The 14,904-nt window shown below is 35.8% G+C and overlaps 1 protein-coding gene across 4 annotated transcripts in view; it reads left to right on the top strand.

Moving 5' to 3' along the window:
- Positions 1–9,609: 9,609 nt before the first annotated feature.
- Septin4 (septin 4) overlaps positions 9,610–14,904 on the top strand; it is a 166,789-nt gene continuing 161,494 nt past the window's right edge. For 2 of the 4 annotated variants that reach the window (XM_069847063.1, XM_069847061.1), the window contains exon 1: positions 9,610–9,915. Coding sequence is in view for 2 of the 4 variants with exons in the window: in XM_069847061.1 (XP_069703162.1) it covers positions 9,909–9,915 (7 nt within the window). In the remaining 2 variants the exon portion in view is untranslated. Of the gene's footprint in view, positions 9,916–10,538; positions 10,592–14,904 lie in introns of those variants that run through there. The other 2 variants (XM_069847062.1, XM_069847064.1) reach the window with 2 other exon arrangements.

A 14,904-nucleotide genomic window follows, 5' to 3' on the forward strand; every position in this document is an offset into this window, starting at 1 on the left:
ACATACTATACAAAAGTTAAAATGGTTTGCAGTCTGAGTTCATTTTAAATTTAAATTATTATTTTTCTTAAAAAAAAGCTATGTGTAATAATGTTCAGGTTTGAATAATGAAGTCGTTATTCTTTTTCTTAATAATAATAATAATAATAATAATAATAATAATAATAATAATAATAATAATAATAATAATAATAACAATCCGTGGCGCTAGAGCCCTTAAAGGACCCAGACCGACCAGCCAGCTGCTGTCCTAACGGTCACATGCCGAAACAGAAGTGGACGATCATCCAACCAAAATAATTGTATAAATCGGTAGCTATTGAGATGAAAGAGTATTGGGGCGCCGTCATTCCTGTGGAAATAATTAAAAGGGCTTATTTTGTTTTTGTTTCTATTGTCTTCCCGATTTCGTTGGTCTTTGCGTTTCTATTGTTTTCGTGCTCCTTTCGTCTTCGCGTTTCTATTGTTTTCGCGATATTTTCGTCTTCATGTTTCTGTTATTTTCGCAATGCTTTCGTCTTCGCGATCTTATTTTTCCGCTCTTCTCTTTCTTCGCGTTTCTATACCTTTCGCTCTTCTTTTGTCTTCGTGTTTTCTCGCTTGTTTGTCTTCGTGTTTCTATTGTTTTTTCGCTTCTTTTATTTTCGTGCTTCTATTGTTCTTGTGCTTCTTTTGTTTTCTTGCTTCTATTGTTATTATGCTTGTTTTGTTTTCGTGCTTCTATTACTTTGGAGCTTCAATTGGTTTTGTTTGTTTGACGAGTTTAATTTCACTACGCGATGTGTATATTCAAAGCGTTTCCATATATCGCACATCGACGCCTGTTTAGCCGCGTTAGGCAACACGGAATACTAGTGCGGACTCGATCGAACTCCTCGGTTCCACTGTTAAGTACATACTATTGTCATGACGACGAACACTGCCACCCTCTATTATTGTTGACACAGTAAACGTGCTTATAAGCGTAATCTCGAAGTGTCCATTCGTGACCTATATCAGTGTAAATTTTAATGTTAATGAATTCTTTGAAATAAATGGTGTAAGATCATATTCTCAATATATACGAGTAGGCCTATACCATTATAAAATTACAGCATCTTCATTTGACATTTTGATTTTTCATAACTGAATTCCTCCATGACTATAATCCACTAGCTGTTGCTGTTGATAGGAGTTATTAGAAATAGGCCTAATCTATACGTAGTATATTCATGAAAATTTTAAAGAGTTTTCGGAATCAGATAACGCAGATAACTGTTTCAGGAATTTAATATTTTGTAGACAGAGATTAGTTCCAAGAAGTACAGGAATTAGCAGATCAAAGATCACATACAGTAGATTATTTGAACCATCAACTGATAACGACTTTAGTTTCGAGGTACTGCACTTAAGTGTTACAATAGTTCCGTTTCTCAATCCAAAAGGTAGTGCCTATTTTCATATATTTTCTATTATTCCTCATTCTCATAATAATAATAATAATAATAATAATAATAATAATAATAATAATAATACAATAATAATAATAATACAATAATAATAATAATGATAATAGTAATAATTGTAAATAAATAATGATAATGATAATAATAATAACAATAATAATAATAATAATAATAATAATAATAATAATAATAAAGGTTAAACCGCGTTCATAAATCTTGTTGCTCTCTTTTTCGTTCCTCTGGTTGTCGCACATTTCTATGTCATACTTAGGCCTATATTTATAGTATATGCGTAGCAGTTGGTAGCCTATGTGATACTTGCGTGTGCACCATTTGTTCTTTTCTTCATTCTCTGTATTTCTTTATGTCATCATTTAGATTTAGTACATTTAAAATTCCACAAGTCATTAAAAAATCTACATTCAAAGAATGGATATTTTTCCAATGCCAAAATTATTTTCTTCGGTACTCCGAGAAGTCTCAGAAGACTAGAAAAACTTCTAAAGAGATGATTGGAGACTTCAACACAACACAGAGATCTAATACTTGAAGACTGACTTTGTTGTTGACGATGATGATGACGAAGATGATGATGCTTAAAAATTTTACTTTCCTCTCGAATGTCATTATCTCTTGTATGATTCTTTACAGTATGTCCTGCAATTTATTTTAAGAATCATATTTCTGATCGAAATTATTCTTTTTGAGTTGCTGCCAACTGCACGCTAAGACGTTTTTTGGAGAAGAGAGTTAGATAGAAAGGGTGAGAATATTATAGGGGGATATTTTTACTCGAAATCTATCTTAAGCATATTTTAACTTCCTATATTGCGTAAGATAAGTGAAATAAGTAGCGCAGTATGTCCCCATATCCGTATGTTTCATAGAAATTAAATATGCAGATTACTTTTACTTTTCGTGGCAAAAAATTCCAGGTCCAAACAATCTTCAGGCTAAGCGAATTAGCCAACCAAGCAAAGACTATATAATTTCAACATTCATGTAATTTATTATAATTATGGAGTCTGCAACAGACCACATGGTCTAAAGCCTATTTAGTAGATGATGATGATGATTATTATTATTATTGAAGTGATTACATAATCATATAGGCTACCAGGAAAATCTTCTCCTAATTAAAGTATTAAATAATCACTTTAAGAACACGTTTCATGCTCAGGACGAGAATCGAACTCTGGACCTCATGATGTGTAGTCACAATGCTGACTGCTAGACCACGAAACCGTATGTTATGGAATCTGATTACTATATTCGTAGTACAACCTACTTATTTCTAATAGCATTGACAACAGTGCCTGTTGTATATGCAACTAGCACAACCTTAGTGTATCTAAGGTTGCATTGTATCTAGAACAGATGGATGAGTGGATGGATGGACGAACAAACAAACAAAAAACAAATAAACAAAAATAAATAAATGTAAAGTAATTATTTTTCACATGGTAGTGTAAAGAATTAAGGAAAAAGCCAAAAAATTACGGAAACGTTATAATATTTTTGTTCATTCAACTGTCCGAAGACAGGTTTGAACCTCATAAGTGACACCAATAAGACATTAGTCATGAGGCAACTAAGCCAGGAGATAATGGGGTGGGGTATCCAGTTTCTTCCCCCCTCCATTGCATACATTAATCACACTTCAGATGTACACAAAGAATTGTTCTTTCTCTGACACATACAGTCAAGTGAGATTTGCTGCCTGAATAGATGTAGCCTACTGTACAGATGTGGAATTAAAATCTGGAGCTCCCTTACTGTGTAAGTTTCCCTTACAAGAAACTGCGCATGTGCAATAACAAAAACCCCTGTATATAGGCCTATGCTACTTGTGGACAGTATGTGAAACTGTTGCCTACATACAGGTGGACTCCATCAAGATTCACTCCAAATTTTAATTCCGTAGCTGTACGTATCGTCCCGCGCCGTGGCGTCGTGGTCTAAGGCATCCTGCCTAGGACTCGCGTTACGGAATGTGCGCTGGTTCGAGTCCTCATAGGGGAAGAAATTTTCTCGTGAAATTTCGGCCAGTGTATGGGACCGGTGCCCACCCAGCATCGTGATGCACTTGGGGAGCTACGATATGTAGCGAAATCCGATTGCGAAAGCCAGCTATAACGGCTGGGAGGATCATCGTGCTAACCACACGTTACTTCCATTCTGGTTGGATGATCGTCCACCTCTGCTTCGGCATGTGGACGTGAGGTCAGCAGCCGGGTAGTCGGTCTAGGACCTTCATAGGCTGTAGCGCCACGGATTATTATTATTATTATTATTATTATTATTATTATTTATCTGTACGTATCAGCCAGAACCTCAATTAGAGGTAGATCGCAATAAAATGAGGTGAAATACGGAGATCCCGAAAGAGTTGCTAACTGAATTATTAGTTCTGCGCAATTCATTACAGTATAAATGGTTTAAAGATCAATAAATTTTTCAATAATATCATCACTTATAATTGAAGCGTCGGCTGGAACAACGTAAGTTACAAAATTTTCATTCGGCGTGTTTCCATGTAATAATGTTGTATGTCATGTTACCTTGCTATACTCTTTGGCTTGCAACTGTCCATCAATGCAGTACGTGAAATTTGTCCACTCAAAAGTTTGCTATCCTATAAGTACAACGTTGTACGTGTACACATTTTTGCAGCTCCTGTAAATTTTACCAAATGTAACTTATAACGTTGTTCCAGCCGACGCTTCAATTATTCTGAACTATCTATGTTCTTTATCTTAATAAACTATCAGTTTGGTTTTAGTTACACACATGCACATTTTCAAGTTGGATATAATTCCTAATTTATGTGGATTGAACAGTATAGTAACGGAAATGGAACACTAGAAAAACGGGTGGGTGTACTGATAACAAAGCAAATATTGACGGTAAGAAAAAACATGCAAACCGAATTCCGAGAAACTGAGGACAGCGTTTTCTAAAATAAATATACATATAATAGCCTATCGACGAATACAAGTGAAACTTGTGTTGGACAAAAATGTATTTGGGTGGGTACTCTGAAGCCGCTTTGATCTTTGTGATCCAGGTTTCTGATATTGAATCAAATATCGCACTACTAAGAAAATGATGGCGTCACGCAGACTTAAACGTAGCTCCATGCTTTTATGATAAAGTTTACGTCGAAACGAAAAATTCAGCCAACCACAAGACAGAAATGATACGGTAATAGAAGATCGAGCATCGAAAGTGTTATCTCAAAAATCTGCTTACCACTTGAGAACTAATAAAATTAATAATTTCCTAAGTAAATATTACTCACTGGATTGTTCAGGTTTTCTCGTTTACGTTACTGTTTATGTCAGCCATGTTTAGTTTAAGCTTCCATTGTAAAAGTAGCTCTAATCGGTCTGAACCAATCTTCATGCAGTGTCAGTTACACGACCAAGGAATTTGTATCACTGTCCTTTGCCGTACGAAAGTGCAAATTTGATTTGAATAAATTTAGGTCGTGTCTGAAAATGAACCGGGATTTGTGGTAGTAACTGAACTTTACACATGCGCATTATATTATACAGAGTGTTAAAAAGTATCCAATATTTTAGGAGGTGATAGTATGCATCTAAACAAGAAAATAATGTCTAGTAAACATGGGTTCTACAACACATACTTTCTGAGATCTGAACACTTGTTCATATGAGGTGCTCAATGTGACGTCCACTCATGGCAATGCATTCCTCTGTCCTTTGGCGTAAGATATCACGCACTCTTTAAAATTTGTTTTAATACGTTAATAAGAAAGTCCTGATAACGAGCCCCAGTTAATCTCTTTGGTAGCACGTATAGCCCTATTAATCTATTACCAAGAACGCCTGCCCATAAGTTGATTGAGAATCGGTGCTGATGCCTTGTTTCTTCAACTGTATGGGGATTTTCATCAGCCTAAAAATGCTGATTACGAAAATTCACATCATCATCTCTGCTGAACCCCGATCATATCAGCAACCAGACTTTTGTTTTCGGTATTCTTTGCGATGTATCATTATTCCATGCCAGGGGTGTCAAGTACGATATGATTATCTGGTAGCCTGCTGTATTATAGGGCAGAGAAATGCATTGCCATGAATGGACGTCACATTGAGCACCTCCTATGAACAAGTGTTCTGATCTCAAAGTATATGTTGCAGGACCCATGTTTATTAGACATTGTTTTCTTGTTTTGATGCATACTATCACCTCCTAAAATATTGGATACTTTTTAACACCCTGTATTTACGATCACACGTTTACTTGCCATTGCGTAACCGTGAAACCAAAGCCAAAATCATCGGTGTAGTCAGTCGGCTGAGGCGATTGCCTGCCGATCCGGAGTGGGTTCGATTTCCGCTTGGGCTGATTGGGGATTTACCGAGGTTCCTCCCAACAGTAAATCGAATGTCAGGTAGTTTATGATAAATCCTCGGCCTCATCTCGCTATCACCGATTCCATCGACGTTAAATAACCCAGTAGTTGGTACAGTGTCATTAAATAACAAATTAAAAAATAAATAAAAACTGACCAATAAGCGACTTAAGATCGATCGTGGAGCCATTTAGAATTACTGTAAGTGCTTACGAGAATAGAAATACAGCTAGGCCTAACACAATTCTCACCAAATGTCTCCGCATTAGAGGTCTTGTGCATAATTGCATGTGTAAACATGTTTTCACAAATTTCGTGAGTGTGTAAATAACCATTAACGGAACACAAAAAGAATTGCTAAGAAATCTTTGGTAAATATCGCTTGCTCCAATAGCTAGGTGAACACGTGTGCCCCACATTAACTACCGAAGTAATGGCTGTCGCCTGGGCTTATTGAAGGGGTCAGTGCCATTTCTCTACTCTCTGTTACCTCGCTGTATAGTGGGCTTCACTAAGATTACTTCCTAAGAAGCTAATATGACCATATTTTCAATGTTACCAACAGTTACCAGGTGTCACCAAAGCAGGTAAAATTACAATGCTATTGTACTGAAACAATAATAGGCTCTACTATTTATTTATCTATTGATTGAATATTAAAATGTATTTTGCTGGTAGCCGAACATGAAATTGGGTCCAGTGTTGTGGCTCTGTGGACAGCGTGCGCGCTTCACAAGCAAGCTGTCCGATTCCCGACGTGGGCAATGGAAGAAATTTATCTTCCGTCCACGGGACTGGGTATTTGCCCGTTGTCTTGCGATTGTCCTGTGATGTCTCTGCGGTGATTCTCCGTCATGCCGATCCCATGAGTAGGGAAGTCAGCATTTGTGAGATGTCTAGTGTACGATCTAAAGAATGTCCCTCCCTTACCCTCAATGGTGTGTAAGTCGGAAAAAAGGGGAGGTTAAACAGAGTAGGTAAGAAAGAAAGAACATGAAATTGATTGGCTTGACTAAAGAGTTTACGATTCATGAGACTAACCTAAACATTAGATATCTATTTGTTTTTTTTTTCTTCTCTTTTCCATTTTAAATTTGTAATTACACTTGTATCTGTTTTACCTCTTATATGCAATTCTATGTCTATTTTATCTGTACTGTCTATTGTAATTGGGGCTTTGCCCTGTTATGGGCATAAACAGATAAATAAATAAATAAATAAATAAATAAATAAATAAATAAATAAATAAATAAATAAATAAATTTGTTCTAACCACATGAAATGATTAGTACCAACTACAAAAACCGAATTCCAATTTAAAATGTATGATGTTCATTTATTAACTTTTATTTTTATAATTCATTAACACTAATAATTATTAACTACATTCGTCGGCCTGGGTAACGCAGTCTGTGCCCAAGGTTGCGGGTTCGATCTCGGCCCAGGTTGATGGTAATTAGTTGTGCTTAAATGTGACAAGCTCATATCAGTAGATTTACTGGCATGTAAAAGAATACCTACGGGACAAAATTCCGGCACACCTGCGACGCTGATATAACCTCTATAGTTGCGAGCGTCATTAAATAAAATATAATTTACAATTTTTAATTACATTCAAATTTAAATTAACACTCCCTAGCAGCTTCCGTTTCATGAGCAAACGATGCTGTTAACGTAACAGAAAGTAACTGCAGGTTGTATTATTAATTGCCAGTATTGAAAGAAAAATTATCTTGACAACTAGAAAATCACTATAATCTACTATCATGTAGTAATAGGGGAAAAATGTTTAGGTTTCACCCTTAGGGTATATCATTGATGTCCAATTGTAACTCGTACGAGGTAACCCCTGGCATAAGCCACCCGCAGCGCTTATTCTTTAAGGTATTTTTTCCTATTTTATATGGAAAGTTATTGACCTTAGCGGAGCATGCTTGACGTGCAATACCTCCTGGTTCTATAGGCGTTTGGACACCCACGGGGTATACAATAACAAGGCCCAGACTGTATTATGTGCCAGTTGTAGAGTTGAAACTATTCGAACTCTGTCCCCATAAGATCCACAGTTAACTCTTTCAGACACAAATGTGTGAACGTGAATATTCTCATATTTGCAGTTCAGCATTTAGTGACATCCATCCTGCGCATCGTTATTTATTCGTGAATATTTCCGTACAATATTATGACGGCGTGTAAAATATAAGGTGGGTCAAAAGTCGCTTTCCCCAATATTCGTTCTTAGATTTCATACTTGTACACATATACAGACGCCATAACTTGAATAAACGAATAGCTGGTGTAATAAGTGATGGGGTTGACACCATGTTCATGCGTCAACTGTTTTTCCGATGTGATGTCTTAAAAACAGCCTTCGTTTTTCCGAAATGCAGTTAATACTGCAACAAAATGAACCAGCATCTCATTTTGATGTAGGAGTGAGGAACTTCTTGAACCAGCAATTCCATGAATGGATTGGCTCTCGTGGCACAACAGAATGGCCATCCAGATCATGCGACCTGACGCCATATGATTTTTCGTTGTGGAGTATCCTGAAAAAGGATATTTTTGCTCAGAAACCGCAGGATCTGCACCAGTTGCGACGGATGATCGAACAGTCATTCGTGAAAGTCGGGAGTTATGTTCTGCCATCTGTAAATCAGTGTCTAAACGTTGTGAATTGTGTATCGAGAAACAGGGCATCCATTTTGAACAAAATCCGGATGAATCTTTCTTATATCCCAGCCACTAATAAATAAGTAAAAAATACCTTGAAAACGCCTTGGATTTAAAGTACTGAGTAGTAGATAATAGATGTGATCACTGGGAGAGCTGTAAGCCCATCCAAACCGCCCTGAATACGTACCTTACGAAAATCGTCGTGCGTGAACGAAGAATACCGCCATATTTCTTTAATATAACAGTGGGTTTCAGTGTTGCCAACATAGTAATAATATACACACCTAACCTAACCTAACCTAACCTTTCTCATACTACTACACACCTAATCAAACCTAACCTAACCTGTCACATAATACACTCCTAATCAAACCTAACCTAACCTATCACATAATACTACATACTTGTAGTAACATTCCTCACACTTAGTATCATTTCGTTTTCATATATTGCCGGCTCTGCCAATCGTGTCGGTTTCCATCAAGTGGAAGTGGATCGTACTAATACTAAGCTAATTCGAAGAAGAAGCAATAGAGACTTTCATAATAATTACATTTTACATGTTTCGTGATGTACTAAATGTGTTAATGTAGTAATAATTCTCTATATATGGTACAATAAGATTTTTAATTTGTGGTTGTGATAAAAGTATTGAAAATTGGTTTATAGCGCCACACTGACAGTGACAAAAGTGTGAAATATTCGTTTAGTGGCCGGTGGATGCTCTAGATTGACCAAAATCTGTAAAGGAATGTGTCGTCAAATGTACAATGAATGTAATTAAATGTAAGGAAGTGTTTGAGGAAAGCGACTTTTGACCCACCTTACAAGTTATCTTCCTACACATCGTACGAACCTAAGATGTTGTTAAAGCGTTGTAAAATAACCTACTAAAAATATACATCGTACGAGAACGAGCAATACTTTTCGCGTAATTTTCCTTCAGGTGAAAAGTGTGGCCACAAGGTGTCAACGTTCCCAAGTTGCGTGGCAGGATGTTTTGACCATAACGCGTTATTGATTATTATAGTAATGGCCGGCCGGCCGGCATCGCGAGCGAGCAGCGGGCCGCGGGAGCGCGTTGCGTACTCGGGATACGCAAGCAGTGCTAGCTGGCAGCCAGTGCGTCGGAGGGAGACCAGAAAGCCGGAGCGCGCCATCGATCGAGTGTCGAGTGTGTACAAAAACAGACAAGTCCGGCCGACCGGCCATGTGCCGCGTGTGTATCAGTTTCCTAGTGACGGATTATTCTCGTTCGTAGTGTTTGGTTATGCAACCTGACAGGTGGGTGACGGATATGAATCGTACCTGAACAAAACGACCAATAATTCCGAAGAACATAAAAATTGACAGCTTACCATAGTGTGATATCGTGTGGCAACTTATACAGAAGTGTCTGTGCAGAAATGTCAGGTGAGTACAACAATAACGCGATATTTATTCATATATCCACTGCCTTTTATGTGCAATTCATTCTTTCCAGCACGTAAATAACTACATAATATGTATTACGTACTACAACCCTGTGTTTAGTGATAACACTTAAATCTAGAACTGTCAATATGGTGACAAAACATTGACAAACTCAGAAAAAACCTACGTTCTCGATTAAAACCGGCTGCAAAGCAGTTTTTTCGATCACAAATCTCGTGAAACCCGTCCGGAATCAATTCGCGGTCCTTTACTTCAGAACCATCAGTTGAATGAACTACACTCCGGCCAAAATTTGTGTTTTGTGGAATTTTCTTGGCACCATCGATAATTTAATGTACATTTTCAGCTTCTGATACACAATGAAAAACAAAAATAAGCATTTTGTTGCTCCTAGATGTATCAGAATTTAGCTATATAACCTATAATAGAAAGTGGCCTCAGGTTAATGCAAAATATGCTACTATTCCTTTCTAATAACTACAATTTTTTTATTTACTTATCCATTTTAGTCTGGAATTGATAATTGGTAATAAAAGCAACAAGAATTATAAAGGAAACCTATCACTGGGCAATCGATATTATAATTCTCACAATATTTACCATAGTGTGATATCGTGTGGCAACTTATACAGAAGTGTCTGTGCAGAAATGTCAGGTGAGTACAACAATAATGCGACATTTATTCCTACAGCCACTGCTTTTATGTGCAATTTATTCTTTCCAGCACGTAAATAACCACATAATATGTATCACATACTACAACCCTGTGTTTAGTGATAACACTTAAATCTAGAACTGTCAATATGGTGACAAAACATTGAGAAACGCAGAAGAAACCTACGTTCTCGATTAAAACCGGCTATAAAGCAGTTTTTTCGATCACAAATCTCGTGAAACCCGTCCGGAATCAATTCGTGGTCTTTTACTTCAGAACCGTCAGTTGAATGAACTACACTCCGGCCAAAATTTGTGTTTTGTGGAATTTTTTTGGCCTCATCGATAATTTAATGTGTATTTTCAGCTTCCGATACAGAATAAGAAACAAAAATAAGCATTTTGTTGCTTCTTGATGTATCAGAATTTAGCTACATAACCTATAATAGAAAGTGGGCTTAGGTTGATGCAAAATATGCTGTTATTCTTTTCTAATCACTACATTTTTTTATTTAAAATCTATTTTAGTCTGTAAATAATAAGTGGTAATGAAAGCAACAAGAATTATACAAGAAACCTATCATTTTGCAATCGATATTATAATTCTCACAATATCTGCCAGGAATCGAATTTTAGACCCCTTTGTTAGAAGCCTTATAAAATCTTCAACTAACTATGTTACGGCTGGATTATAATTAGTGTTGTATTTAGGAAAGGTGAGTTATATAATTATTGAATTTTTTGATAGGCTATTGATATTTTGTACATTGTTTCTTGAATTTAATTTTTATGTTTATACGAAAAATTTTTGACATTTGTCATTCCGTCATTGCTATACCAAATATTTTAAAATAATTTTATTAAGAAATTCCTTGTAATTAGAATGATAACATTTTTCTTCCCAGACCTTCAAAACTCATCTTATATTGAAAATAATTGAAACGTATTAGAGTCAGTAACATATTATCTTTATTTATAAAACATAGACCAAAACAAATTATTTATGAATACAAATATAACTGAAGGAAATTAGAAGAAAAGAAGTTTTGAAGACAATGTTTTTAAATTACTTTTCTGGGAAAATTAAACAGCAGGTTATGGGTAATAAACCATATAGTATAATAATAATAATAATAATAATAATAATAATAATAATAATAATAATAATAATAAAAAAAACATAGCTAATAATTTATTATTATTATTATTATTATTATTATTATTATTATTATTATTATTATTATTATTAGGCTAATTGATTATTTAAATATATGAATGATGATACTCTGTATTTTGCTAACGATAGATTATTTCATTACTAGTTCTAAAATAAAAAACACAAATAATAGCATATATTGTTTATAATGTGTTAATACTACAATATTATGAAGTAGATATATCTTATTAGAAGCTTAGCTACTATATATGAGAGAACCACTATTTTTCAGACTGATTACGTATGAGAGAAAAGGAATTCGTCAATTTTTATGTGTAATACAGTTTCCTGAAATTAAACTTGTCATAAATGGCTTAAGGGTAATGCACAATAATCCAGACGCACCTAAATTCCCATGGAAGGATTTTACCCCCGAGCCATCCCTGAATGCATCACTGCTTATACTGTTAATGTAGCATTATTTTAATCGCATTTATAAATTTGCCATTGTTTATTAAGTACAGTTACATTCTTTATTTTGACCGATATACATTATTTAAGTCTGAATATGAAAATTTAGTGATAAAAGCTACCACAACGAAAGTATAAACTGCAATACGCTTAGTAAACCTATTACGGTGACAGTTCGTGCAACTGTCAAAAGCATGGCCAAGAATATACAGTAGCTCTGATATGCAAGTTAGAAGCCTTCAATTGACCGAGCTACGGCTGGACTGTAATATTTGTATTCACAATTCTATCAACTGCATTAGGCCTACGTACTTCATCTGAGTAGCTGACACATTATTAACCCTTTCTTACCTATAGATACCATATGGCAATAATTAACTTTATAGCATTTATATACTTGTGTGTTACATATGAAGGTAAATTTTGCTGGATAACTTCTATTTCAATACATTTTCATCAATATAGTTTTGTTTCAAATGTTGCCACTCCCGTAACTTGGTCCTAATACAGCTATTTGTTTCAACATGGATTGCTTGTAAATTTAATTTGGGTTAGAAAGGGTTAAAACAAAATTAAGGAGCATTTTGTTAATCCATGATCTGTTCCATACCGACTGCCATAACCTACAATAACAAGTGGCATTAAATGAAGTGTATAATATTATATTTGTAGCTAGTCGGCGATATATGCTATGGAGGGGGAAAGAAACTGGCCACCCTACCCTATTATCTCCTGGCCTAATTACCTCATAAGTTGTGCCTTCTTGGTACCACTTGTGAGGTTTAAACCTATCTTCGGATAGTTGACTAAGCAACAACAACGTTATATTATTCATTGCCAGTATAGTAATTTAAGTGTTGTTATAATAATAATTTTTGCAAACTTTCTGTCGGTATACAAGTAGGCCTAGCTATATTTATTTGTGGACACATTTAAGTCTGGCGATGACTGTGTCGTGATAATGGTAACAACGAACGAGGAAACTGAAATACACAATCAAAGAGGCAGTGTGTTATGTGAAGTGGCCAAGAATAGCACTCTGTGGTAACTTTTGTTTGAAGCTTTCAGTCGACTATGCTACCTCTGGGCCGTAATTAATGTATTTCAAAGTACACTGAAGTGAAATAGTCCTAATGATATGTCACGGAAAATACATTTTTGTTTTTGTTTTTACTTTTAAAAATATCGCGATGTTTACAGATGCTCCTCGCAAAAATTTCACATACCTATGCCCCTTAGAATACTTGTTTTGCAGCCATTTTTAAAGGTGGGAGCCCTTTAAATCCCTTGTAGTCTCTGCTGTTTAACTCAATTTTTCTAGATTTTTATTTTTTTACGTGCACAACTTCAAAATCTACCTCCTTGCACAAATTCTGGGCTAGCTGCACGACATTTTTCCCACACCTACCTCAATCTATCTATATTGTATGAAAGTTCGCAAGGATATCTTAGTAGGATTTCAAAGGGATAAAAAATAATTTGTTGTCTACAGTTGAAGCATTTTTTTTAGCTACAGTGAAGTAAAAATTTTTTTATAGAAACTATAAATCTTTAACACGATTTTCTTCGGGAGGGAAGTAAAGGTGTAAGTCCCGTCTCGTAGATTTACGACATGTAAAAGAATCACTATCCCAGATAGAGGGCTCCAGGAAAAATTTTTCGGTCATCTCACGCCCAAGTTGAATTTCAACGCTGATTATCGTTTCGAGTTGAAAACATCCTTGAATAAACTACCACCACCACCACCACCACTATCACTATCAATACCACTACTACTACCATTACTTTTTAAGTCAAATGTATCACATAGGGAAGAGTAGCAATATTGTGAATGTTAGACCCTTGAAGAGTGTCCAATATTGCTCAAAAGATATACTCTCCCTACATCGCATTCACCTGTAAGTCTTGCAATAGGAGGAAATAAAACAAGACAAAGAAAGAAAGAAAGAAAGAAAGAAAGAAAGAAAGAAAGAAAGAAGGAAGGAAAGAAAGAAAGAAAGAAAGACCGAAAAAGGTTTGCTTATTGCCTTGTGGTTGGGTAATCGCCTGGATGAGTAATCCAAATAAACTAACACTCAGGAAAAATCGGGACCTACCGCACTGCGTGGTCTGTAACCTGGCGTGTAGCCTAGCAACTATCCAAGCGAACGAACCCGTCTATTTTCTCTGGATGGCTACCAGACAGACAGTGTTTTCTCACGTGCTAGGAGTAGTTTAATTATTGTTGTGTTTGTAATAATAATGGATAATAATATGGATGAAGCATTGATAGTACCAGTTTTCAAATCGGAGATACTTTGGAATCTGTCCGATGAACTACATAAAAGCACTGTCGTACAGTGGAAGCTCTTAAGTTAGACAGAAATCAAGTTCGATATCCTATAGTTCGACTGCTTACGTAGGAGAATTAGACACACCCCTATACGGGCACTAAGAATCGAGTTTGCCATTTGAATGGGAATTGGTTCTGTGTCTTGTAGTGATACTTTTGTTGAAGGAAAACAGAATATTTTATTGATTAGGACATCCATATTGATCACTGATTTTAAATTAATGAACTCTTCTTTTTCTACTTGAGAATTGTGCCGTTTGTGAGACGGAACTGTCGAAACCCACTGTGGTACTAGAAGCGCATACACAAGTCTCGGGGCGGGCAGGAAATGCAAGTACAGTTGATGGATAACCAA

Source organism: Periplaneta americana, chromosome 15 (assembly GCF_040183065.1).
Source record: "Periplaneta americana isolate PAMFEO1 chromosome 15, P.americana_PAMFEO1_priV1, whole genome shotgun sequence".
Classification (NCBI taxonomy): Eukaryota; Metazoa; Arthropoda; class Insecta; order Blattodea; family Blattidae; genus Periplaneta; species Periplaneta americana.